Source organism: Podarcis gaigeae (genome assembly GCF_964106915.1).
Source record: "Podarcis gaigeae genome assembly, chromosome: 6".
NCBI classification, from domain to species: domain Eukaryota; kingdom Metazoa; phylum Chordata; class Lepidosauria; order Squamata; family Lacertidae; genus Podarcis; species Podarcis gaigeae.
In genome coordinates, this window is record NC_139682.1 from 39,332,748 (window position 1) to 39,357,253 (window position 24,506).

The following is a 24,506-nucleotide window of genomic DNA, read 5'->3' on the forward strand; positions in this document are numbered from 1 at the left end:
GATTGAGGGCACAAGGAGAAGGGGACGACAGAGGACGAGATGGTTGGACAGTGTTCTTGAAGCTACCAGCATGAGTCTGACCAAACTGCGGGAGGCAGTGGAAGACAGGAGTGCCTGGCATGCTCTGGTCTATGGGGCCACGAAGAGTCGGACACGACTAAACGACTAAACATCAACAAATTTGAGCCTCAAGAAAAACTCAACCAACTCTTTATTCATTTTTCATATAATCCATCCCAGAAACCTAACAATGCTAGGGAAGGTATTGGCATGAGGTCCTATCTAGAGAGTGAATTGATTTCCTGAAGTACCATATCCCATAAATCTGCCAGTAGATGGCACACAAACCAAAGGGGACAAATATAGGTATGAGCATTTAATTTGTTTACAACACCGTCACTGTGGTGAAAGGTGGAGGTTCATATAAGAGGGAGTTGGACTGGAGTATAGCATCATCTCTATATTGTTTTTAGTGCCGGTTTTGGATTCATGCTGAGACCATCTTAGATGCATTAATAGATGCATTAATCAACTCTCTGCTTGCTTGTTGCTTAATGAAAGCTTTTATAATAAAAGAGCTAACTTGTCATGCACTTGTTCTTCTAAAAGTTCACATCCTTATTTTACTGTAAAAATAATAAAGCCTACATAGTGATTTATCACAAGATACTTTGGGATTGATTTTTACCATAAAATGTGGATGGTAGAAAAGAGAAGTAAGTGGAGATGGGGGGGCGGGGACTAAATGTTTGACCTTTGATTACATTTCCAAAATTCTGTTTTTTTAATAAGGGTTACAAACTCAGTTTAGGTTCCATGCCCCAAGTTTTTAATGAGAAAAAAAGCTGTTGTTACAGGTATTCCATCTAGACCATTGTTTTTCAGTATCAACCAGGGGTTTCCCTCATCTTTATTACCGAAAGGCCAAATTTGCCTCCCACTGGTTTGCCTCACAATAAGTATGTATATGGCCCATCCTCCCTCTCCCTTTAAGAAATAGCACTTTTTGATTCAAGCCCCGCTCTCAATATAAATCCTATCATTTTCTGTCAGGTCTGTAGTATTTTTTATTCCTTTTATAGCTTAGTTTATTTGTATCCTAGCCACTTTTTTGTAGTATTTGTGCTATATACTACATTGGAACCACCAAGGGACCAGATAACATTACAACTGTATTGTCAGCAAATAAAATTATCAAATGTTCCTTTCCCTTTATTATGGTCCTTTATTATTGAAGTTGGCTCTTAATGCCACCACCAATGGCTTCGAAGCTAGAACAAATAACAGAGGGAAGGGGGAGCAATCTTGTTTCATTTCTCTGTATATTATAATGGATCAAGAGGCATGCCCATTCATTCTTATTGCTGCCTTTGACAATTGGTAAATCAGTTTGATGGCATGAATTATTTCATGCCACAGAAATAAATTAGAAATTACCTGAAGGAGGAGCTTTCTGTACCACCAAAGGCCAGGCTGACGCTGAGCATAGTTTTTGTTCTTCAGAATGGTGAATTAACATTTGGAAAGCTCCTAACTGGATTAACTGTTTATCTGCAGTCTTTCTGTAAAGATCTGTTGGATCCATTTCTGTAAACGATTGGGTCAGAAACTATTTCATCTATGGGTGGATCTAGACACAGGTTAAAAATGCTATAAATAAGTCAGAAATTAAATCGTTACAACAAAAGATAAAAAGGCCTATGTAAAAAGCCATATAAATTCCTTTTTGCTCTTTAGTGCCATCTGGTGTTGCATGTTTATAATGCATTCAAAAAGTATTATTGTGACGAATGTAGCCGAGTCCTATGTGTTGACAATATTTCTATCAGTTTTTTGATGTAAACAAAAGACGCAATGCCACATGCCCTTAAAAGATACTGTGAGAAATTCAGTGTTGCTCTACAATGCTCATTGTGTCTGGGCAAGCATTTTAGCTTGCCAGACAGCAAAATCCCCCTCTCCCTGCTGCATTGTTCTGGAGGCTCTCGTGACACCCCCAAGCGCATTTTGATGGACACAGGAGAAGAGAGGGCAGAAAGCACCACTGCCCAAACCAAAGTCCTTGCACGGGGCTTCTGCTGATGGGATTCATTTGTTGAACCCCACACTATTTTTTGTCCTTTTGCTATGTTTATTCAATAGGTAAAGTGGACCTGATGGCGGCCTCTGCATCTGTTTTTCAAATGTCTGCTCTGTTCATGTGTACAGCAGGGTGGAGTAGAGGGTGGCTGCAGTTCAATGTCAACATCAAAAACAACATTAATCCTCTTCCTTCTCTGCTCTTCCTCTTTGCATTCCATTGCTTTAGATATTTTTCTCCCCGAGCAGCTCACTTTCACTATTGGAGTCAGGCTGGGAGAAAAATACATAAGACTCTTGCCAGGAATTAAGACGGCAGGGGTGAAGATATATGAATAAACAACCCCTGACAGTTCTGTTTTAGCTCAATTATCAGGCTTGAAAACTCACTGCAAAACCTCAGCCTTCCCAATAAAGTTATTCCCTTCCCAGTGGAATTTGAACCTGACGTAAGTTTGAAATATCTGATTTACCATTGTACAGAAACTCCCTCCATCTGAGGCATTACTTTTGCCACTGCAAAAACTGGTCAGTTTGCTGGAAATCTCATGCCTTGTGTTTTAAAATATGCACAATGTGCATGTTTACGGATCAAGAATGAGATGTTATGGCCCATCCAGACCAGTGCTTTAACACATTGTCTTCTATGTATCTTTGCTCTTGACTTGTGGGAAAGTGCATTAGTGGTGTATTTATCCTGCATTAGATTCTTCTGCGATGTTATCCCAATGCTATCCCGCTGTTCTGCACAACAAAAGCAGAATGAAAATAAACCAGTACATTTGTGGTATAAATATTTATAGAATTTCAGCAGTGAGCTATGGGAGATGCACTGATTGGGAATGAAGCAGTGTGACCACCTCAAAGCTTTTGCAGGATAAAACAGTATTGTTATCTGATGAATGTGAGCACATATACTGTATTAGTCTATCAAATTGCATTGTTTGCAGCTGCAGCGAATAAAATCTAAGCAAGAATTTTGAGCCAAGCATCAATGGTTTGTAAAGGAAGCTTGTAAATTTGAAAAAGTTAAAATTAAGAACTACCTTCAAAAAAAGTTTATAATTGATTTTAATTTTGATTCTGGTTTTATTTTCACTGGAGAGTATATTTATGTATCCTTTATTATTGTGTATTTTATTGTATTTGCTACAAGCAATAAATATTTATTGTATTGAAAGCAGAATAAGCACAAAGCATCAGGAATGTGTAATGAAAAGGACGTCTGGAGGGGCCATTAGCTCAGCTAGTCACATGCATGCAATCTATATTCTAGACTCAAATATGCCTGGAGTCATCTGATAGTAGCAAAGTCGGCTTATCTCACATTAAAACTCTCTTGCCAAGTACAGAACTTCTTCATGACTGGGTAGCTTAGCAGAAGAGAAGCATGCCAAACAGATGGCAAATGAAAGCAAATGCAACTAGAACAAAAATGTGTTTAAAAAGGACATGCATGATCAAAGCACCCATTGATTTAAGAGGTTGTTGCAGTTTTTATCTTTTGCATGCTTGTGTACATGCATTTGTTACTACTGAATATTCATAGTAACATTGTCATAGTGTCATGGTGGATGAGGTGGCAGATAGCTTATTCTGTACCTGAATATATATATGAATATGAAATTATTATTTACTGGTATGATTCACTTTATATGCTATATGTTTTTCTTTACCTATACTATAGCAACTAATAAAAAATAGTCCAGTAGCACCTTAGAGACCAACTAAGTTTGTTCTTGGTATAAGCTCTCGTATGTATGCACATTTCTTCAGATACCAATTTCGTGCATACAGAGCCCGGAAGACAGATATAAAACAATGATATTGATCTATTGCAAGATCATCAACCTCACATCCTTGGTTGGGCTGAGTTAGGCGAACTCAGGGTGTGTTCACATTGCTGCATTAGAACACAGTCTGTCCCCCGCTTCCCAGTGTGTTTTGCAGCTCTTTCCCCTCTAGCTGTTCAGATCAGCACAGCTTCATCAGTGTCAGATTCATTTCTCTGTGTGTATACACAAGAGGACATTGACAAGGCCCCATGTGGAGCACATTACAGTAATCCAAACAGGATGTAACTAAGGTGTGCCAAATCAACATCTCAAGGAACAGGCACAGCTGGCACACTAGCTTTAACTGTGCAAATACACTTCTGGGCACTGAAGAACATGAGCACCCATCAGGGCTGGGTGCAAGAGAACACCCAAATTGTGGACCTGTGTATTCAGGGAGAGTTTTACATTCCATCCAGCACAGGCTGAATCCCTATTCCCTGTTCTGCCTTGCAACTGACCAAGAGCACATCTGTCTTGTCTGGATTAAGTTTCCATTTCTTCAACATCATGCAGTCTGTAACTTGTGACAGACATCAGTTTAGAACTGAGGCAACTTCTTTCAATTTAGGTAGAAAGGATTTAAAGCTGGATGTCATCAGCATACTTGTAACAATGAACCCTGAAATTCTAGACAAGCCCTCCTAGTGGTTTCCTGTAAATGATAAATCGCATGGGGGACAGAACAGAATCCTGAGGAACCCTGCAGGCCAAACAGGAGTTCTCCCCCACCACTTTCTGGGTTTGTCACTCCAGGAAGGAACAGAGTCAGTGAAAAACAGTGTCTCCTTTTCTATCTCAGTGAGGCAACCCAGAAGGATACCATGGTTGATGGTATCAAAAGCTGCCAAGAAGTTCAGCAGAACCAATAGAGCCACACTACCCCTGTCCAGTTCCAGTAGTTACTAAGTAGTTACAATCTTAGTAGGTCCCCCACCTCTGCAGAAGTTTCAGTAATTCTAAACTCTTATCAAGAAGTGGTCTGACCATTAAAATGGAACTATAGAAAGTTTATCCACTCTAAGATCACCGTCATCCAATCCTGCACAGAAAACCTAGCCCAGAATGTGCCCAGCTACATGAGTAGAACCAGAAACAGGGAACAGACTCAGGCTTCTGACAGGGGAGCTCCAAAGTCCCCGAGAACAAGCACCAACCCCAAGACCACCATGGCTAGCTGAGGAAGAGAAACTGTAAAAACCTATTTTACAGTTACTGTAATGCCACATTTGGCCTCCAAATATATTTCAATAAAAGCATCCCATGAGGCTTTGTATAAGATAGAATAGTGCACAGAATGCTTGGCCAGATGCTGTAAAGGAAAACTTTGAAACTGCTATGTGGTGATAGCTGTATCAACCCAAGCTACACTGCACAATCAGTTTGGGAGTAGAAAAGCTAGTGATAATACTTAGTGTCTTTTATTCAACATTTCAATTTATTTGCACACATTCTAAAATAAACAACTTTTCTTTCCTATAAATATTTAATCAATAAATAAAGATGCACAATTTAGATTCTAAAAGCATTGTAAAAAAAATACCTTCATGAATGTAACAAGTTTAATTCAGTACACTTGAAGCACTGCAGTTTTCACTCTAATTGATTTTAATGGGAGAGTTATTTTATTTAACTTTTTCCTACGGAAATTAAGGTGTCTCAAAAGTGTTCCTTGCTTTTTCGGCTAAGCATACAGAACTTTTGTTTGCCTATGATGATTTTTTTAAAAGAATATTTTCTATTAGGCACATATTACTGTTGTTTACACTTTTGAAAATCCTGTAAGAAAATAAAGGCAGCTTTTAAAATTCTGCATGAGAAAGGCTTGAGGAAGTCAAAAGGTTGGTAATTTTTAATAGCTACACTTGCCCCCTCCATTTCATGAGATGAACAAGATTCTAGAAAACAAATGGCAACATTTCACATTTCCTACACAGAACCCATTACATCTTTACAAGGTTTGAAGAAATAGTAAAACACCTTGACAGGGTAGATACACAGTCAGTTCTGCTTGGCTCTGTATTTGATTAAGGCACTTAAAGAGACATTCTTCAAGGGAAACTGAAACCCAGTTCTACGAAAAAGGTAAGAGCAAATGATGAGAGTTTTGTTGGGGCCCAGTACTGCTTCATGCTTCAAATAGCTGAATAACCTGGATGGCCAGTTCTTAATGAAAATTGCTATGACTTTTCACATAGTCCTTCCCTCAATTCTCATTTCCAGTTATAAAAATTAGAACTGTTAGGAATTAATGATCAACTGGAAGGGTGCTGGATTACAGGTTTACTGAAGAAACCTTGTTCAATTGAGAACCTTTGGCTTCCAATCCAGATTTTGATACCAACTTGTCAAATTGAGCAGGACTAGAAGGAGCTTCGGGTACTCTGTGAAAAATAAAATAAAATATTTAAAATTAATACCTATGTTCCAAACATTACACCATTTTGTTTTGTTTTCCTGTCAGGAAGGAAAAAAGCAGCACACAAATACATCTGCATTCCACTTCATGTTATTCAAATTTTAAAATAAAATACTGAATTAATCCATGGAAACAGCTTAATTAGTGCTCACAAACTATGTGAAAATATATGCATGGTATCAAAACAGTAAAATCATGCATACAAAGCTACAACAAAAATGGACAGCCCTGGATAAAAAAATAGAAAGAAAAGCCATGCAAGAGAAATGTGGAGAATAAGTTATTGTTGCAAATTGTTGGTTTAGATTACAGCACTGGCTTAGATTATTCTAGGGAAAAGACAAAACAAAATATCACTGCTTTAGAAAGAACTGTTCAACAAATCCATTTTCTTACTGTGTCTGAAAGCAAAAACCACAGATTGTGATACACATTTGTAAAAGAGAGAATAATGTTTTATAACTTTATTTAAGTAGATTTCAAGATTTTCAGGGCCAGAATAGTCATTGTGAAGTCAGCATTGGGATAGACAGCTGATGTAAACTGAGAAATACCATTTCTGTCACATCAGAACACCAATGCTGGAAATGGGATAAAATACTGACTAGCCGTTCTAGAATAATTACTGTGCTTTAGTTAGCTTTTATCTGTGCTAGGAGATTAGTGCAACTGTTCAACAAAAAATGTGCAAGCTCTTTCTGAACACTAAGCACATGTATGAGGAAAGTGTGAGCAAAGTAGAAGTCAAGAAGCATACGGAAGCTCACTCAGCAACCAAGAAGGCTACAGAGAATCAGGGACAGCTGCTCTTGGGCTGACTCACTCAGTTTTCTTGTAAGATCTGTATTTCCAAAGTCCAGCAACTAGAGCAAGCACAACTACAAGAGCCACGAGACATCCTTGAAGGGAAAAAAGAGAAAGATATACCGTAGTACCAATTAATAAAACAAAGTAGTTATTTTTCTGTTGAGGAAAAGCAATAGTATCAATAGAAGTCACAAGACAAGTTGTTACCTTGCAATACTCAATGGACATTAAAGCCACTTAGGTGTTACTGGGCAAAGTCTCTAGACAAATACCTTGAGCAGCGAGTCCACTGTACATCTGAAGTTACCCCCTTTTGGGGCAGATGTGCAGTTGTCCTCAGAGATTGATTGCAGCTACGAGTCATTCTGCCCCTAACAGATGTCAACTCTGCAGACTGAGAGGTCCTAATGACAGTCAAAGAGCAACTCTCCAACCCAAGCAGTGTGTGAAGCTGAAGCAGAGTCACCAGGTTGCCCCCAAGATTGAGGGGGCCCAGCATGCGTGTGATGTCACACGTATCACGTGTCATGCACGTGCAGCGGAGGAGACCAAGCACTCTGAAGGAGCTGGCCATTAGCCCTGTGATGTGTCTCACATACACAGCCACCTCAACACTAGGACCCCTAGAGTTGGCATGCCTGAGCTCAAGACACCCTTACTCCTGAGGATTTTTTTTAAAAGCCCCAGTCACACCCAGGTGCAAGAACATTAGAAGTCACAGCATGGGGGAAGTCTGGGCTGAATTTAGAGACAGCTATGTACATTAAAGGAGCAAAGATAGTGGAGGAAGCAGAGCTGGCCTCACCAAATAAACAAACAGACAAAGTATATCCGTCTGTACCCTAAGAATATTTGATAAAGAATCATTTTTCCCCTCCAAGCAGGAGTCTTTAACATTTAAACCACAAATTTGAGAAAAAAGTTAGTGAAATGCACAAGGCATTAAAATACAATAGCAGCAATTGTACACTGAAGTAACTTGCTCTGTAATTACTTACCAATAACAATTGCTGTGATGTTTTTAGATTCTAGAATAGAAGAAAATTAAAAGTGTGAGCTAAAATTTGAAGCAATTTAATTCTGACAGATTGTGGCTCTCTCTCTCTGCTGTATGTATTAATATTTTATTGAAGGAATTCCAGTTATAAAGAAATAAAGTAATACAGACAAAAAAAGGAAAGGTGAGATAAGAAAAAAAAGAATAAATATGTGTCAAAAGAATCAATATACAAAGTTGCAATGTAATGTACTCCCATGCATACTTATATAAATAAGATATGTTATAATCCTAATAAATATGTGGATATTAATGCTACATTCTGTATAAACTCAGTTCAAATGTTGTCATTTTTCCCCAAACAAAGTCTATGTCTATAAGCAGGCCATTCATAAGTCACGAGTGTTGTCATATTGTCAATCAATTGATTGAAAGGAATCTTATCTTTATTCTTCCAATTCATCAGTCTCTTGGCCACTATTCTGGCAAATAGAATCCATTTTCATTGTCTGGTTGTTAATTTCCATATAGGTATATAGTTTAAAAGAATAGATATATAGTTCAAAAGAATATTCTTTGCTAAAAGCTTTAGCTTTTTCTGCATAGTCATAGTTATACAGTCCAGCACTTCCTCCCAAAGCATAGTGCGTATACAACACTGTACAAACTTATGTTTCAAGTAGGCATTGTCTTTGCCGTATCTCCAGCATAGAGCTTTACCTGTGTCATCTCCAGGAGGTGTCTCTGGATTGTGTGTCGGTCCTATACAAAAGAGGGGGTTGTTATTATTATATTTATTTATATCCCACCTTTTTTCCAGACAGGGAATCAAGACAGCTTACAGATAAAATGGAAACAGTTTTAAAAAATCATGTAAAAACAATTAAACACCAATATTGTGTGTGTGACCTATTAAAAATACAGATAATTACAATAAAAAGCCTCACTAGTTCATAAAAGTAGTATAGGAAATTTTAAATTAAAGCAAAGAAAACTGTAAAGCTTATAAATTTGCTGTCACTACAACTTTTCAGCTGTACCTGTATTGTCTCCAGGAGGCACTGTCTCTGGATCTGCTCCTATAAAAAAAGAAGGGGTTGTTATTTTTATATTTATTTATATCATGCCTTTTCCCAGACAGGTAGTAAAGGCAGCTTACAGATAAAATGGAAATGACTAAAAAAGTCATGTAAAAACAATTAAACACTGGGGGGGGGGGGGTGAGAGAGAGAGAGAGACCAACTTATTAAAATACAGATAATTACAATAAAAAACATCACAGCACCAGCCCAACCAGTTCTGCTTTGGAATTTATGAAAACCAGTTTAGAAAAATTTAAAATAAAGCAAATTAAACTGGAAAGCTTTGCCTGGATTTTCTATACAATAAAAGAGATGTCTTTGTACAAAGAAAAACATTCCATAAGTTATACAATTTGCAGAAATCCAGACAGAGCTAAAGGACTCTCTAGCATCTAAAAAGCCCCACAAAGTGTTGGTTTCTGCTTCTTTCACTGAGCAGCGAAGTGCTTGTCACAAGACAATGTTTACATTCCACAGTCAAGTGCTGTTGGGTTTTCTCACGGGAAAGGAGACTGGATGTGACGTACACTGGTTTCCTGTTTTTCACTGTTCTTTGCAGTTCAGTGTGATTCTCTCCGTGCTTTAGAGGAGAGAGGATGCCTTTCTCTGCTCCGGCAGAGGGAAAAATGTTTTTCTGTAAATTACCAGCTTTGAAGTGTAAATAAAGTAATATAGAGCATGTTGGCACGTACTTTTCATCATTCCGCTGTGCACTGGACACTGCTTATATCCAACATTTGGTTCCGGGCCCAGAAAAACGCAGTGTTTTGAGAATGGACTCCAGAAGTCGGGCTCCTGGCAAAGGAACAAAGGAGCAAAGAATTGGAGTGCCGGCAAAGGATCGGAATGCAGAGGGCCGGATCGGACGATATCTCTGCGCGTCAAGATGATTTGATGAGGTATGTGCTACAGCTCCGGGCAGCCTGCCAGCTTCTAATTAATGGCTTTATGGCTGGACTTTGAACTTTTATAGCCGGTTTTGCCGTGGCACAGGCAAAAGGCTAGAAGGATAAATTTTTCCTATGCTGGGGGAAATCGAAAGTAAAGCAGCTGCAGCAGTGTCGCAGCATGAATTTAAGACAGCAGAGAGAACTTTCACTTTTGACCTTGCCTTTGGAATGCGGTTTGAAGCAGCTGCAGATAAGCAAAGCAGTTAAGCAGAAAGGCACAGGTTCACAAAGCAGAGGCTGTTTTTGAATTTGCTTTTGGATTGAAGCAGCTGTACACAGACGCAGCATGTATAAAGCAGCCTGATTTAAAGCAGCAGAGATGACGCAGAAGGCTAATGCCAAAGTCATGATGGCTAGCTGCAGAAGGCTGGATGAGGCAAGTGGGGAATTTGATGCCAATCAGCCAAATGCTCAACTCACAGTAGCCAGTGATACTGCCATGATTCAGAATGAAGCAGACCGCCAGGGTGATAGCTGCATGGGCAAGGGGGAGTCTTCACAGACGTCATCCCATAGTGCAGTGGAACCACCAGATGGCGCCAAAGCTTTGAAGGCAGTGAAATGCTACACGTGTGGACGTCTAGGCCATATGAAGAGGGAATGCAGATATCCCAGGGCCAAGACAGAGCAGCGCAGCGAAAGCTCATCGCGTGGAAAAGGCCGAGGCAAAGGCAAAGGTCCGGTGTCCAGGACAACGCAGCACAAGGCAATGGTCTCACGCTTCACTCCAAAGGTTGCAGAGGTCCAGAAGACATCTAGATCTTTCTTCGTTGTTGATTCAGCGGCGACCCACCACATGTGCAACGATAAGCGACTGTTCGTGTCTTTTACACCGCAGGAAGGTGCGATTCACCAGGCGGATGACCACACAATCCCCAGTAAAGGCTACGGAACTGTTGTTCTTCACAGTTTGGACTTATCGATACAGGATGTGCTTTATGTGCCAGATGCCAAGCATAATCTGCTCAGCGTTGGACAGCTGAATGAGCGGAAAATTGACGTTTCCTTTAAGAACAAAAGGTGCATCATCACAAAGAAAAATGATTATGTATTGCATGCTGAATATGTTGATCGTTTGTATGTTTTGTATTTTGATGATGTTGTGCAGGATGACACTTGTTGCATTGCAGGTTCTAACAAAAGTTTGCATGCAGAATGTATTCATGATTTTCATAGAAAATTTGGTCATTTGCATTTTGAGGCAGTATCTAAAATGCCTGCCTTGGTTGAAGGTATGACTATTAAACCCTGCAGGTACCACATGAAGTGCAAGGCATGCGCAGCAAACAAGGTAAAAATGGCTGCGAAAGGTAAGGTGTCTAGTAGGCAAGCTACAGAACCATACCAGGTTGTTCATGCTGATTTGGTTGGACCACTAGCGCCCTCTTTGGGTGGAAACAGGTACTTCATGGTTCTCATTGATGCATTTTCCAGGTATATTTATGTGTACAATCTCAAGCAGAAATCAGAGGCTTTTCCAAGGTTCAAGGAATTCTGTGCTTGGTTGGAAAATGTGCATGGTAAGAAGATAAAAATTCTTTTCACTGATCGCGGGGGAGAATTCACTTCTCAGCAGTTTGAAGCTTTTCTGACTGAGAAAGGAATTCAACACGATTTGTCTAGTCCTCGTTCGCCATGGCAGAATGGACTTGCGGAACGAGCAAATCAGACATTGCTTCAAGGGTTAAAAACCTTGCTGCATGATGCCAATCTTCCAGAGAGTTATTGGGCCGAAGCTCTCTCATGTTTCACTTACAGTTATAATCGCAGGTTATCTTCAGCGATTGGTTGTACCCCCTATGAGAAGATGTTTGGCAAGAAGCCATACATCAAACACATGAAAATTTTTGGTTCTGACATGTGGGTTCACTCACCACAAAGCTCCAAGTTGGACAAGCGTGGATTGCATGGTATCTTTCTAGGTTATCAGAAAGGGTCTTACAGAATAATGATGACTGACTCTAAGACAATTAAGCTCACAAGAAGTGTTGAGTACAATGCCAAGTGGGGGGAGAATGTGGGAATTTTCCAATGTTATCCTGATGACAGTGATGAAACTGAGGATAGTCAAAAGCAACCGCAACAACCCACACCCACTGATGAAGGTTCTGATTCTGAGTCTGAAACTGAATCAGGTGATTCAGAGGATTTCAAGAGTGCGAAAGCCTCTATGCGACCCTCTGAAAGCTCTGATCAAGAATTGGAGGAACCATTGTTCACAATAGGTCACTTTTCTCCTAAGAAGGAAGAGGAGAGTGTTGAAGACTTAAGGCTAATTCGTAGGTCACAGAGAGCCACAAAAGGCAGACCTCCTAAGAGATTTGCTGATGAGTTTGCTAAGATAGCAGTAACAGCTGTTAAAAGCTCCAAGAAGGTGTTTGAACCTTCAAGTTTCCAAGAAATCCAGGATTTGGATTCAAAGGAAGCTGAGCCATGGTTAAATGCCATGAAGGCTGAGCTTGATTCCTTGGAAAGGAACAAAACATGGGACCTTGTTCCAGTAGTTCCAGGAATGAAACTGCTTGGAAGCAAATGGGTCTTCAAAGCGAAGACAGATCAAAATGGCAAGATAGTCAGACACAAAGCCAGATTGGTAGCCAGAGGTTTTGCACAGGTACCAGGTGAAGACTATCATGAGACCTACTCACCCACCGTGAGGTATGAGAGCATTAGGCTTATGCTCAAGCTAGCTGCAGAAGAGAATCTACACATTAGTCACCATGATGTGAATACAGCTTTTCTGTACGGATCTCTAGGTGAATCACTTTATATGCTTCCACCTGATGGCGTACAGGTAAAACAGGGATTTGTTTGTGCTCTGAAGAAGTCCCTTTATGGTCTCAAACAAAGTGCACGGTGTTGGCACACAAAACTCACTGAAGTATTGTTTTCTCTAGGTTTTAAGCAAGGGAAAGCTGATCCATGTGTATTTGTCAAAGAGGAGGGGCAAAAGAAACTGTATTGTTTGTTTTATGTTGATGATCTTTTATTCTTTTGGAAAGATGTCACAATGTACAATAACGCCCTAGCTCAATTGAAAGAGCACTTTGACATGAAAGATCTTGGTGAGGTAAACAACTACCTATCTCTGGAAATAGAGAGAGATCAAGATGGTAACATTCTAGTACACCAGTCACGTAAAATTACTGATGTGTTAAGCAAACTAAACCTGATGGATGCTAACCCTGTTGACACACCGATGACAACAGGTTATCAGGTAGATGACACTGGAGAAGCATTTTCTGATACTACACTGTACAGAAGTGTGCTAGGCAAGCTAAACTTCATTGCCAGATGTTCAAGACCTGACATTGCTGTTAGCTGTAATTTGCTAAGCAGACAAGTCAACAATCCTACTGTTAAGGATTGGAAAGCTCTAAAACGCATAGCGCGGTATTTGAAAGGCACTATGCATTACAGACTGAGATTTAACAATCAGAAGTCTGGTGGTCTTGAGATATTTGCAGATGCAAGTTTTGGAAGTGACACTACAGACAGGAAAAGTACGTCTGGAGTTTGCTATAAGTACAATCAGGGTCTATTTGATTGGTCATGCAAGAAGCAAACAACAGTTAGCTTAAGTACTTGTGAAGCTGAACTGAATGCACTGTCTTATTCACTTAAGGATTGTGAATGGTTGTTACAATTGTGCAAAGACATGAAAATTCCTGTCAAATGTCCAATCCAGGTTTACCAGGACAACAAAGCATGTTTGGCTTTGCTGAATTCTGAAGGTTGTAAGCAAAGCACAAAGCACTTGCAATTGAAGTTGCAACATGCTAGGGAACGTATTCAAAAGGGACTCGTAACGGTGTCCTATATGCCAGGTAATGAAATTCCTGCTGATGTATTGTCCAAGATTGTATCAAAGGATCAACACTGTACCTATGTGCAGAAGTTGGGTTTGTACTGATATTGTACGAACACGCTGCCCAGTGATGTTCACAGAAAGGGGGAGGATGTTGGTTTCTGCTTCTTTCACTGAGCAGCGAAGTGCTTGTCACAAGACAATGTTTACATTCCACAGTCAAGTGCTGTTGGGTTTTCTCACGGGAAAGGAGACTGGATGTGACGTACACTGGTTTCCTGTTTTTCACTGTTCTTTGCAGTTCAGTGTGATTCTCTCCGTGCTTTAGAGGAGAGAGGATGCCTTTCTCTGCTCCGGCAGAGGGAAAAATGTTTTTCTGTAAATTACCAGCTTTGAAGTGTAAATAAAGTAATATAGAGCATGTTGGCACGTACTTTTCATCATTCCGCTGTGCACTGGACACTGCTTATATCCAACACAAAGAACTAAAGTGGAAAGGGAAAAACCCTCAGAGCAGTTACTCCTCAAAATTTCTGAGTGATTTTTCCATGGGAAAATTCAGCATTAAAAAAAGTATTTCAGACACTAGTGGGTTTAGGAGTTGACCAAACTGACCAAGCAGTCAGAAGGTATCTGAGATACCCAAGAAGCATTAGATAATAGGATAATATTTAAGATACAGTGGTGAGAAAGGATGGTGTAGTTCTCTTGCTCTTTTCTTCCTTTTTAGTTTCTTTTATGTTATTTCTTGTAGATTAGTTTCTCTCAATAAAATTTGTACCAAAACAAAAACAAAAAATAAGGAGCATATGTACTATTGATAAAATTTACATCTATTGACACAACAGAACAAATGCTTCCACTTCTCCCTTCCATTTTACCACAAGACAGGTTCTCACAATTTCTGTAGATTAGCTTTCCCACTGACATTTTCTCATTTCAGTTTCCCCTGCTATCCTTTTTTATTAAGAGTTTTCAACATAAAATACAATAAAAGCTGAACTAATCTAAAGAAGATAAATAGGAGAGAAGCAAGAATAACCAAAATAAGAAGATAATGAATCATAAAGAAAAGTAGCAGAAGAAAATAAATACCAGGTCCTCTATCACAATTATACCTTAACCTTTATTCCACACACAGAAGTGAACCCTCCCAGCTCTCACGTGGGTGGGACTTTCTTCCTCTTCCCGTAGCCTCCCACCCTGGGAGATCCTCTCCACTGCCCCTTAAGCAGGGCCCTTCATCTTCCATCCATCACCTTCCTGTGTGTATCTTCATCAATCCAAGATAGGAAACTTCAAAAAGCATATAGATAGATAGATAGATAAACTTAGCAGAGAGAAAACAAGAATTAAAGATAATAGAAAAGCGAGCTAAGAAGAGAAATAAAGAAAAAGATAGTCTTCCAATTCCTTTCATTTGACTCCGATTCCTTTCTCACACAGACAGAATTCAGTTTTGTTTTCGCAGCAAACACATGTACAAGATGGAGATTTACAGGCAGTATAAACTGAAGGTTCAGTGTTTATCTTATCAGTTGTATTCTTTCAAAATCAAGTAATTCCTTTAAGCTAGCTAGCTTGCATTTATTTATTTATTTATTTATTTATTTTCTTTCTAGCCTGTTAACCAGTGCTTTTTGGATCCCCAGCAACCCACCAGCTCTCTGGGTGCTAATTAGCTGGCAGATCATGCTATCTTTGAACTTTAACCACCTAGTTTGCCTTAACCTAAATGCAAACTCGGATTGTTGAGTGCCTATTGAACTGCAGCCAGAAGATCGACTGTGAAACAAGTGGATATTTGCATGCTTGGTAAAAGAAAACCTAAAGAGGCAACCCCTTCAAAACATAGACTAATGAAGAAAGAGCAGGGCAAACAGCGGTTGAACATAGTGACAGCTGGAAAAGAAAAACAGAACATGGGACGGGACAAGGGAAATGGAATGCACTGACTGGGGGAAATAGCTTGCTAAATTCTGAATAGGCACAGTTCAGAAGGAAGGCCACACACCACAACATTCTGTTGCAGGTTCTTCTTATGGCGTGTAATTCCAGTATCTCAAAACTACTGCACTACCATGTACCCAAGTCTCCTCATGATATACTTCTAATAAAATTAATTCTCTCTCTGTTGACTTATCTCTGTAAATATTGACAAGAGTCCATTTCCTCCACTGGTTCTATACATAAACTCAATTCTTGCTCACTCCCCACTTCTTAAAATGCATCCACCAATAACAGTGAAAAGCAAACGTTTACCATTTCCAGGGCCTGGGTTGTCATCTCCTCCAGCTCCTCCTCCAGGCGTTCCCGCTGTGGAGGATAAAAATGGATTTATTTTTTTTAAAAAAAAGTATTTTGGAGGATAAATCTTTCTAAAGATAGTTTTCTATTTAAGTAACATTATAGTCCAAAGGCTATTCATAAGGAAATAAGGATTTGTTTTTAATTATGTAGCATGAGGCTTTATATGCAATGTTTAAATTTTTTGGTAAATGAATCCCATTAATCCATTCATTTAAATCAAATCCACCCTGCTTTTTATTAACTCATGTGTGCTAGAAGTTGTTTTTTTGGGACCTCCATCTGGATGGATGGTGGCAACATTGGTGGTAGAAAACAGAGGGGGCAAAGAAATAAGTATGTTCTGCAACACAAGTGCAACACAATAGCTCTGACATTTATTTATTGAATTTATACCCTATGCTTCCTTCCAAGGAACCCAATTAGGTGTAGTAAGATACTTACCCTTAAAGCATTTTGGAAAAAGAGGAATCCATGCATGGTCAGGCCCGCATGTACAAGTGCTACTCCCCACCATAACATATCCTGGATTACATTCAAAATCTGCACGATCTCCATATGTGTAAAAACGCTGAGGCTTTGTTGTCACTCTTCCATTTTCTATTTCAGGATCACGGCAACGGACCACTGAAAAGAGAAGAGCAATATTTAGAAATCTACCTGTTAATTAAACCATGGCTGATTAAACTCTGCACAAGGACTTAACTATGGTTTATCTACTGCAAATAAACTACAGTCTGATGTTATTAGCATATAAACTTCAGTTTGTTGCAATTGTAGATTGGCATTAGAGGTGCGGCCAGCACCTTTTTATTTAACTGTGGCTTGTTTGTCCATCCCACCTCAGACACTCACCAAGTTGCAAAGGCAAGAAAGAAAAAACTAAGCAAACTTCAGAAAAACAAGCAAAGGTTTGCTTATTTGTCTGTGGGGAGCCATGTCATCAGCTGGTGTTGGTCCACTGTGCTTCATTAAGTCCAGGGTCAACTTAGCCATCTACCAGGAGATTTTGGAGCACTTCATGCTTCCTTCCACAGATGAGCTTTATGGGGATGCTGATTTCATTTTCCAGCAGGACTTTGTCACCTGCCCACACTGCCAAAAGTACCAAAACCTGGTTCAGTGCCCATGGGATAACTGTGCTTGATTGGCTAGCAAGCCCGCCTGACCTGAATCCCATAGAGAATCTATGGGGCATTGCCAAGAGACAGATGAGAGACATGAGACCGAGCAATGCAGAAGAGCTGAAGGCTGCTATTGAAGCTTCCTGGTCATCCATCACACCTCAGCAGTGCCACAGGCTGATAGCATCCATGCCACGCCGCATTGAGACAGTAATTGATGCAAAAGGGGCCCAAACCAAGTACTGAGTACATGTGCACGGTTCTACTTCTCAGAGGTCCAATATTGCTCTATTTGCAGTCCTTGTTTTGCTGATTTCATTTAATATTCTAATTTTCTGAGATTGTTAATTTGGGGTTTTCATCAGCTGTACACCATAAACATCACAATTATAACAAATAAAGGCTTGACATTTCTCGCTTTGCATGTCATGAATCTGTCTCATATATTAGTTTCACCTTTTAAGTTGAATTACTGAAATAAATGAACTTTTCCATAATATTCTAATTTTCCGAGTTTCACCTGTATTTATTCTACAAGTCTGTAAACCACTTCAGAGATAGGAACTATCAAAGTGATGTACAATGAGATAAAATCAGATAAGATACAAAAGACTAACCTCTAGAAACATTAACATCATTCCAGCAAGTATAAAATTAAAATAGGCTGAGTTGCACTTCAGGGAAAGCTTTCTGGAAACTGCTAAGAACTATTTAAAGCCCTATACAATTTTTGGATCAGGTTTTCCAATGCCTCAGATTTTGATGTTAAATGGTGTAGATCTACTTAGTACATTCAGAACCTGCCTTCCTAGATCTGCTTAGCTACTGAAAGATGACTGCATCCTCTGCCCTCAGTCCGTCTGCTGAAGTTATTTCACTAAAGTATTCGTGACCCACTGAATATTTTTCTTAAACAACCACCACATCTATGCAGGCTATTCCTAATAAGGCTGATATATGGCATATAGTATTATGCCAGTATACTATGGGTAAAGTTAGGTCATTATATACTGATTACTTCATCTGAATGCAAGATTTGTTTAGTATAGATACTGCACAAAGAGCCCTTGGAATGTAGAAAGCCAAACCAAGTCCAAATGAAATTAATCAAACAAATTGCTCAGAACTAAATCTAATTTCCTTTGTTCTCAGTGGGACACAATAGTGGTTATTTTGGTTGGATTAGAGGCCAGGGATGTCCAACCAGTAGATCGTGATTTACTGGTAGATCGCCAGCTGATCCTGGTAGATCATGGGATCCTTATGTACAAAAAGTTATGGGGGAAAGCTACAAAAAACTATGTGCAATCCTCCCCAAAAAAGCTCAGCAACTCTGGGCACTTCCCTCCTAAAAAAAGCTCAACAATTCTGGGCAATCCACCCACCCCACGCACACTCCTCCTCCCTCCAAAGACAATGGGTAGATCACTGCCAGCTTTTTTATACTGGGAGTAGATCACAGTCTCTTGGGAGTTGGATATGCCTGGATAAACTCTCAAACTGACTCAGATTAAAACAAGCAACTCATTGAGGGGGCAATACTATTGCATCTCCTACACTGAATCATTTGCAGTCCCACTGAATACCTCACAGGTTGAACAGCAGGAATAGAGTGCTTAGTAGACTGCAAAGTTAGCTCCTTCTAACAAGAATTCCATTCACCAGCCATTGCACACAAATTATATTAACATAGTACATCAAAGATACTAAACATAATCTCCATCACCTTTACATTTAGGCGGAGATGGCTGCCACTCTCCACGAGTACCATCTGCAGAAGTTGAACATGTACTAACTGGGCTTCCAATAAGGGAGAAACCTTCTCTACAAGTGTATGTCACTGATGAGCCATAATAAAACTCTTCAAAAGGTCGACCACTGTGTGAGCCAAAGGGAATGTTTTCAGGGGGGTAACATCGGATTTCTGGGAATCAAAAGAAACATTAACAGTTCAGCAGGACTACAATTGCAAAAGCATCTCTGTTAGGAGTGTATTTGGACTAAAGTTATTTTCACTTAAATGATGTTCCACTTTATGAAGTAATCTTTTGATAATTCAGGGCCTGATCATTCATTTTAACTTTCACCCAAACACTGAACCAAAGTAGACTGCTGTGTAGGTATTGCAACCTCCTCAAAAGCAAACTGGATCTTCTGTGAAGCAAGCTGGACTTGAAACTTCACAGAGGGAGCTGTCAAAGCCCAGTGCCGCCTTCAGAGCAAGGAATGCTCGGCGGGGGTGGGGGTGGGTTTGAGTATATTGAGCATGATCAGAAAGCATCCTGAACTCTGAATATTGGTTGAGGACACTTACACTTCTGCAATAAATAGAGTCACACAATAGCACATTGAGTTTATATTAAATTAAATTCAAATTAACAATTCATCTTACGATGGCAAAATGGAGGTCCCGTATGCCACTCCAATTTGTCGCCTACAAGCACACATCGAAGAGTCTTTTCGCCTATCAATCTGTACCTAAAGAGAAAGAGAAATCTTTTATTTTAGTGAATTGGGCATTAAAAAGTATGTGAATAGAGCATATTTTCAAATGCAGTATACTTGGTTTATTTAGATTATTTATATCCCATCCTACAGAGTCACCACTCTGCTAGCTGACAGAAACGGAAAAAAATAAAACCAACCACCACCAGTTCAAAAGCAGTTACAAACAACACAGCAGCAAAAATATAATAACAGTTTGATTGAAGCCAGTTCAAACAACACTGAATGAGACCTGGTAAAGCGGTCTTCACTTGCTGCTAAAACAATGTGAAAGTGAGACCAGGGGAAACTTCCTGGGGAGAGGATTCTAAAGGTGGGGCAACTGAAAAAACCCTTTCTCTGGGTGCTGTCAGTCTAGGTTGAGACAAGCTACCTATTTAATTTAATTCCAGATACAGTGGTACCTCAGGTTACAAACTTAATTCATTCCGGAGGTCCGTTCTGAACCCGAAACCGTTCTTAACCTGAGGCACACTTTTGCTAATGGGGCCTGCCGCTGGCGCACAATTTTTGTTCTCATCCTGAGGCAAAGTTTATAACCCGAGGTACTACTTGTGGTTTAGTGGAGTTTGTAACCCGAAGCGTTTGTAACCCAAGGTACCACTGTACAGGAATTATCTCTTTGTTAAAGAGTGCCCAGAAAAAGTGATACCAACATAAAAACGCCAGTAGCTTGGACATAGTGCCTTTGTAAGCAGCAACCTAGGCTTTCAAAATTCATCATAGTGGACTTCCTCAATTCAAGGTGAAGTACTTGAAATACAATTCAGGTATCTAATCCAGGACTGACATTCAGCTATGATGGGGTGTGTGACCTCAAAAAGAAAGGGGAGCAGTAAAGGCAGGAATTCATGATCTTCCCAACAGATCTTATTTCATTAAAAATGTCATAACACCCCACTTGAGTTTATAATGATTTAGAAAATTGTTTTGCCAAAGCGATTGTAGATAAAATCCATGATTATCACACCATATCATAGGGGGCAGAGCTGTGGTTGAGAAAGTATGGAGCACATGAACTCTGCAAAATATTATTATGTTTATTTTGCTGGAGAGAAGTTAGGGGGGCATCTGAAAACCTTCAAGTGTGGTCTAATATCATTATTCTGTCATATTTATTTTATTTTTAGAGAAATGCACAGAGAACCGTGGACTTGCTTGAAGCAGCAGCGCACTTAATTAAGGGCTGCAAGGAGTAAAAGGAGCCAGGGAAAGAACTGGGGATTTCATCAGTGAGTGGAAACACATCCAGATGCCAGCATTGAAAGACAGTTCTACACACTGAGAAATAACCAAATGAAAGACCTGAATACACATTTCTCAAAAGCCAGAGCTTTCCACTGTCCAGTTATTAAACCAACCAGAAATGGTAGACCTGTTCTCTGGTGCTGCTAAGTTGTTTATTAATTTATTTGGAGTATTTACTCCCCACCTCACGCTTTCCCTGGACACCCATAATTATAATTATAACACAGACTAAACAAGAATGTCAAAAATCTAGCCTAATATTTTAACAATTAATATGTATCTGTCACGAGCCCCTCCCAGGAGTTCTAAACAAAGCCAAGTAGGTACAAAAGGCAACCTACAACTCACCCCTCATTACAGCCTAGAGTTATTTCATCACCTAGCCGCATATCGCTTGATTTTACTATTCTGCCATTCTCTAAATTTATAGTAGGACATCGACTTCCTAACAGGAAAATCAAAACAAGCATTAGCACATGTAGCCTTGATTTCTTTAAAAAGAAAATAAAAAGGGTACACTACAAACACCAAGGCCACTTCCAGGTGATCTGTTTGTTTGGGGAGAGGTTATACGGCATTGTGTCCAAAAAAATTATCTTAGTATCTCCAGTGCAATTCCCCATCACATTCTTTACTGCAAAATGTCCATTTTTTTAAAAAAATCAGATTTGGTGCACAAGAGAACCAAATACATGTCAACTGTGCTACCTGAATTTGTTGGTATTTAATTGAATCCCTCCTACAATATAGAGACAGTCTGAAAGTGTCCTTGGAAATACTATATTCATTAAAGGATAATTCAATATCCAGTTTTACTGGTGGTTCACAATAATGTGATCTTTAGGGATGGATGCAGACGTTAAGTGTTCTTTCTTTATTCCTTCATGAGTTGAAAGCAGTTGAGAGACCATTTCTTGCTTTATGTACACTTATTTCTTTGTTGCCTCTGGCATATAGATGTTCAAAGTTTTTGGACTGTTGCAGCTGACACTATCCAGTATTAAAAAGTTGACATCTGAGATCATTAAAAACTCTATTTTGTTTACTATAAAGTTGTAATAGTACTCCCACACCCCTGTATTTATGACAATAGGTAAAACAAAGGTATATTTGTTCAAATAATTTTAAAAGACAACAGCTGAGATAATGAAAAACTCTATTTTGTTTACTACAATGTTGTAATATTTCCTCCAAACATGCTATTGCTCTCTTCTTGTTTCTTAAAAGCACCGTGTGTCTACAGACCCAAGGGAATTCACCACTTGAGTCCATCATTAGGAGGAGTGATGTTCAGAATATTACATCTCCTCAATTTAAGTCTCCAATGTTCTATAAAAGAAAAGCCTCCTTTATTATTATTAGTCTCTGGGTCTCTTCCAGTCCTCAAACAAGATATCTGATCTAAGATGGAAGTTCAACAGTTTTAGATATTCAGCTAATTAAGTGAAACTTACCTTGACAAAACCTAGGATTTTCTATTGACCATTTTGAAGTGTCAAGACATGTAAGAAAAAGAGTGTCTTCAGGAATAGACTCATAACCTGCAATGCAACGGTAGGGCAAAACAGTCCCAGCAGGATAACTGTCTTTCGGATCCCCGCTCCTTAGGGTAGCATTGGCTACATGTGGATGGGTGCAATCACTTGGAAATAAAAATTCAGAGGAAGTTCTGAAGCTATAGGAGAGAAGGCAAGGTTCATTGGAGTGTAGTAGATAATTCGTAAATCTCCATGACATTTTCCTCTACTGGGATCTATAGGACCATGTTCCAATAGACTCTGGGAGTTCATTTGCAGAGCACAGCTGGAACAAGATAGGCAGCAGTAAGACTTATAAAGTAATCATAACTATGACTCTTCAGATGTAAGCTGAATTTTAAGGGGCTTGTTCACAGATAATTGAGGCTCAGATGGGAGCCTTATCTACCACCTGCTACACACATGGAAAATAAGTGGTTGCCTTTTCATGTAAACAAACTTGTGAGAACCACATGGGTGGCACACCTGCTACCCACATCTAATGACTAACAGGAGACAGAGGGAGAAAGATACAAACAACACCAGCAACTCCTTGTCTCCTTCCCCATGATGGAGCCATTACTTTGAGAAAGAATCTGTGTGGGAGAAACTATGGTTAAAGGTCTTATGAAGCGCAATAGAAAGAGGATGCCTTGGAAGATGGAAGATTGAAGAGGAGACGTTAAGGCTGTTTTTTTATATCTGAAGTGCTGTCACAGCCGAAGGCGGAGCAGAATAAGAACGAACACGTGGGAAGGGGAAGAGAGCTAACTTCAGGTAAACACAGACAGGCTCCTAGTTCCCTCCTGCCCTGGACGCGGGAACTGCCTTCGCCATCCCCGAGAAAGCCTTGCTTCGCCCGTCACTGGAGCGAGGCGGGGCGCCTCCCATTTGACAGAAGAACCGACGGGCATCCCGAAGCCCCCCCCCCCCCGCCTCACCTTGAACTCTGGACAGCGAGGAAAACAGCGGCAGCAGCGCTAACGGAAACCGCCCCCCGCCAGGGAAGTCAGGAAGAGGCGCCATCGCACGAAAGAGAGAGCCCGGAGTCAGAGAAAGAGAAAGCGCCGCCGCAGCTGAAAAGCAAAGCGACGGAGCGGGCCCAGGAAACGACTGGACGGGAAGGGAGAGGCGGCGGCGCGCTTTTCCGGCCAAGGGGCGTGAGCAGCAGCGTCGCCTCAGAGGCTCCACCGAGAGGAAGGCGGAGAGGGAGGAGCCGCACGAGGAACCGCCTCCGCCGTTATCGGTTCCCGGTATTAGCTAACGCTCCAAGGCCGCCGCGCGGTGCTGGTTGGAGGTTGCGGGCAAGAGCGCGCTCGGGATTGGCGGGTGGAAAATGTGGGCGAAACCATAACTGAGGGGGAAAGGCGCCCTATTGTTTAGGTTAAAAGCCGTGTGGTGGGTCTGGACCCCTGAGGGGAAGAGATAACGGGCTCCGCGCAATGCAGCCCAACCTGGGGCGTGTCCAGCTGCTCCTGGTGTTGGGACTGGGAGACCTCGAGGGGCCCGAATTCATTCCCACAGAAAAAGACCCTTTATTCTGCTCTCAGAACGGTTTAACAACCCATCCCACTTCCTAAGATAATAAAGAACGCCTACTATTTTCAGCACCATGACCCTACACACTGTAAAAGAGATACTCCCCACCGGTGTAGAAATCATATATCAAACAGATGGAAAGCTCAAAGCAAAGTAGGCTCAAAGCATGTAGTGTGTGCACACTCAGAAGATGACCTCCAAACCATCCTAAATATGTTAACAGAAGCTTATGGAAAGCCTGGCCTATTGCTCAACATCCAAAAAAACAAAGTGCTGTGCCAACAAGCAA

At 40.3% G+C, this 24,506-nt stretch overlaps 1 protein-coding gene and 1 long non-coding RNA gene across 6 annotated transcripts in view; one reads left to right on the forward strand and one right to left on the reverse strand.

Annotated features, from left to right (window-relative positions):
• The window catches only part of LOC310847648, a 143,730-nt gene that overhangs the window by 33,628 nt on the left and 85,596 nt on the right, over nt 1-24,506 (forward strand). The window lies entirely within an intron of this gene.
• LOC310847627 (membrane cofactor protein-like) lies at nt 5,334-24,440 on the reverse strand. Of its 5 annotated transcripts, none has more exons than XM_083745629.1 (12): nt 23,620-23,974; nt 22,612-22,836; nt 21,510-21,602; nt 19,801-19,886; nt 19,135-19,332; nt 16,729-16,911; nt 16,240-16,293; nt 9,178-9,216; nt 8,858-8,899; nt 8,139-8,168; nt 7,157-7,232; nt 5,334-6,298 (listed from the first exon to the last, which is right to left on the reverse strand). In XM_083745629.1, the coding sequence occupies exons 3-12, from the start codon at nt 21,548-21,550 to the stop codon at nt 6,190-6,192; spliced, it is 858 nt and encodes a 285-aa protein (XP_083601755.1). In that variant the 5' UTR covers nt 21,551-21,602; nt 22,612-22,836; nt 23,620-23,974; the 3' UTR covers nt 5,334-6,189. The 5 variants fall into 5 exon arrangements, with proteins under 5 accessions (XP_083601755.1, XP_083601754.1, XP_083601752.1 ...); XM_083745628.1 differs by having other exon boundaries at nt 21,510-21,606; nt 22,616-22,836; nt 23,620-23,973; XM_083745626.1 differs by lacking the exon at nt 22,612-22,836 and having other exon boundaries at nt 16,240-16,289; nt 16,728-16,911; nt 21,510-21,606; nt 23,620-24,440.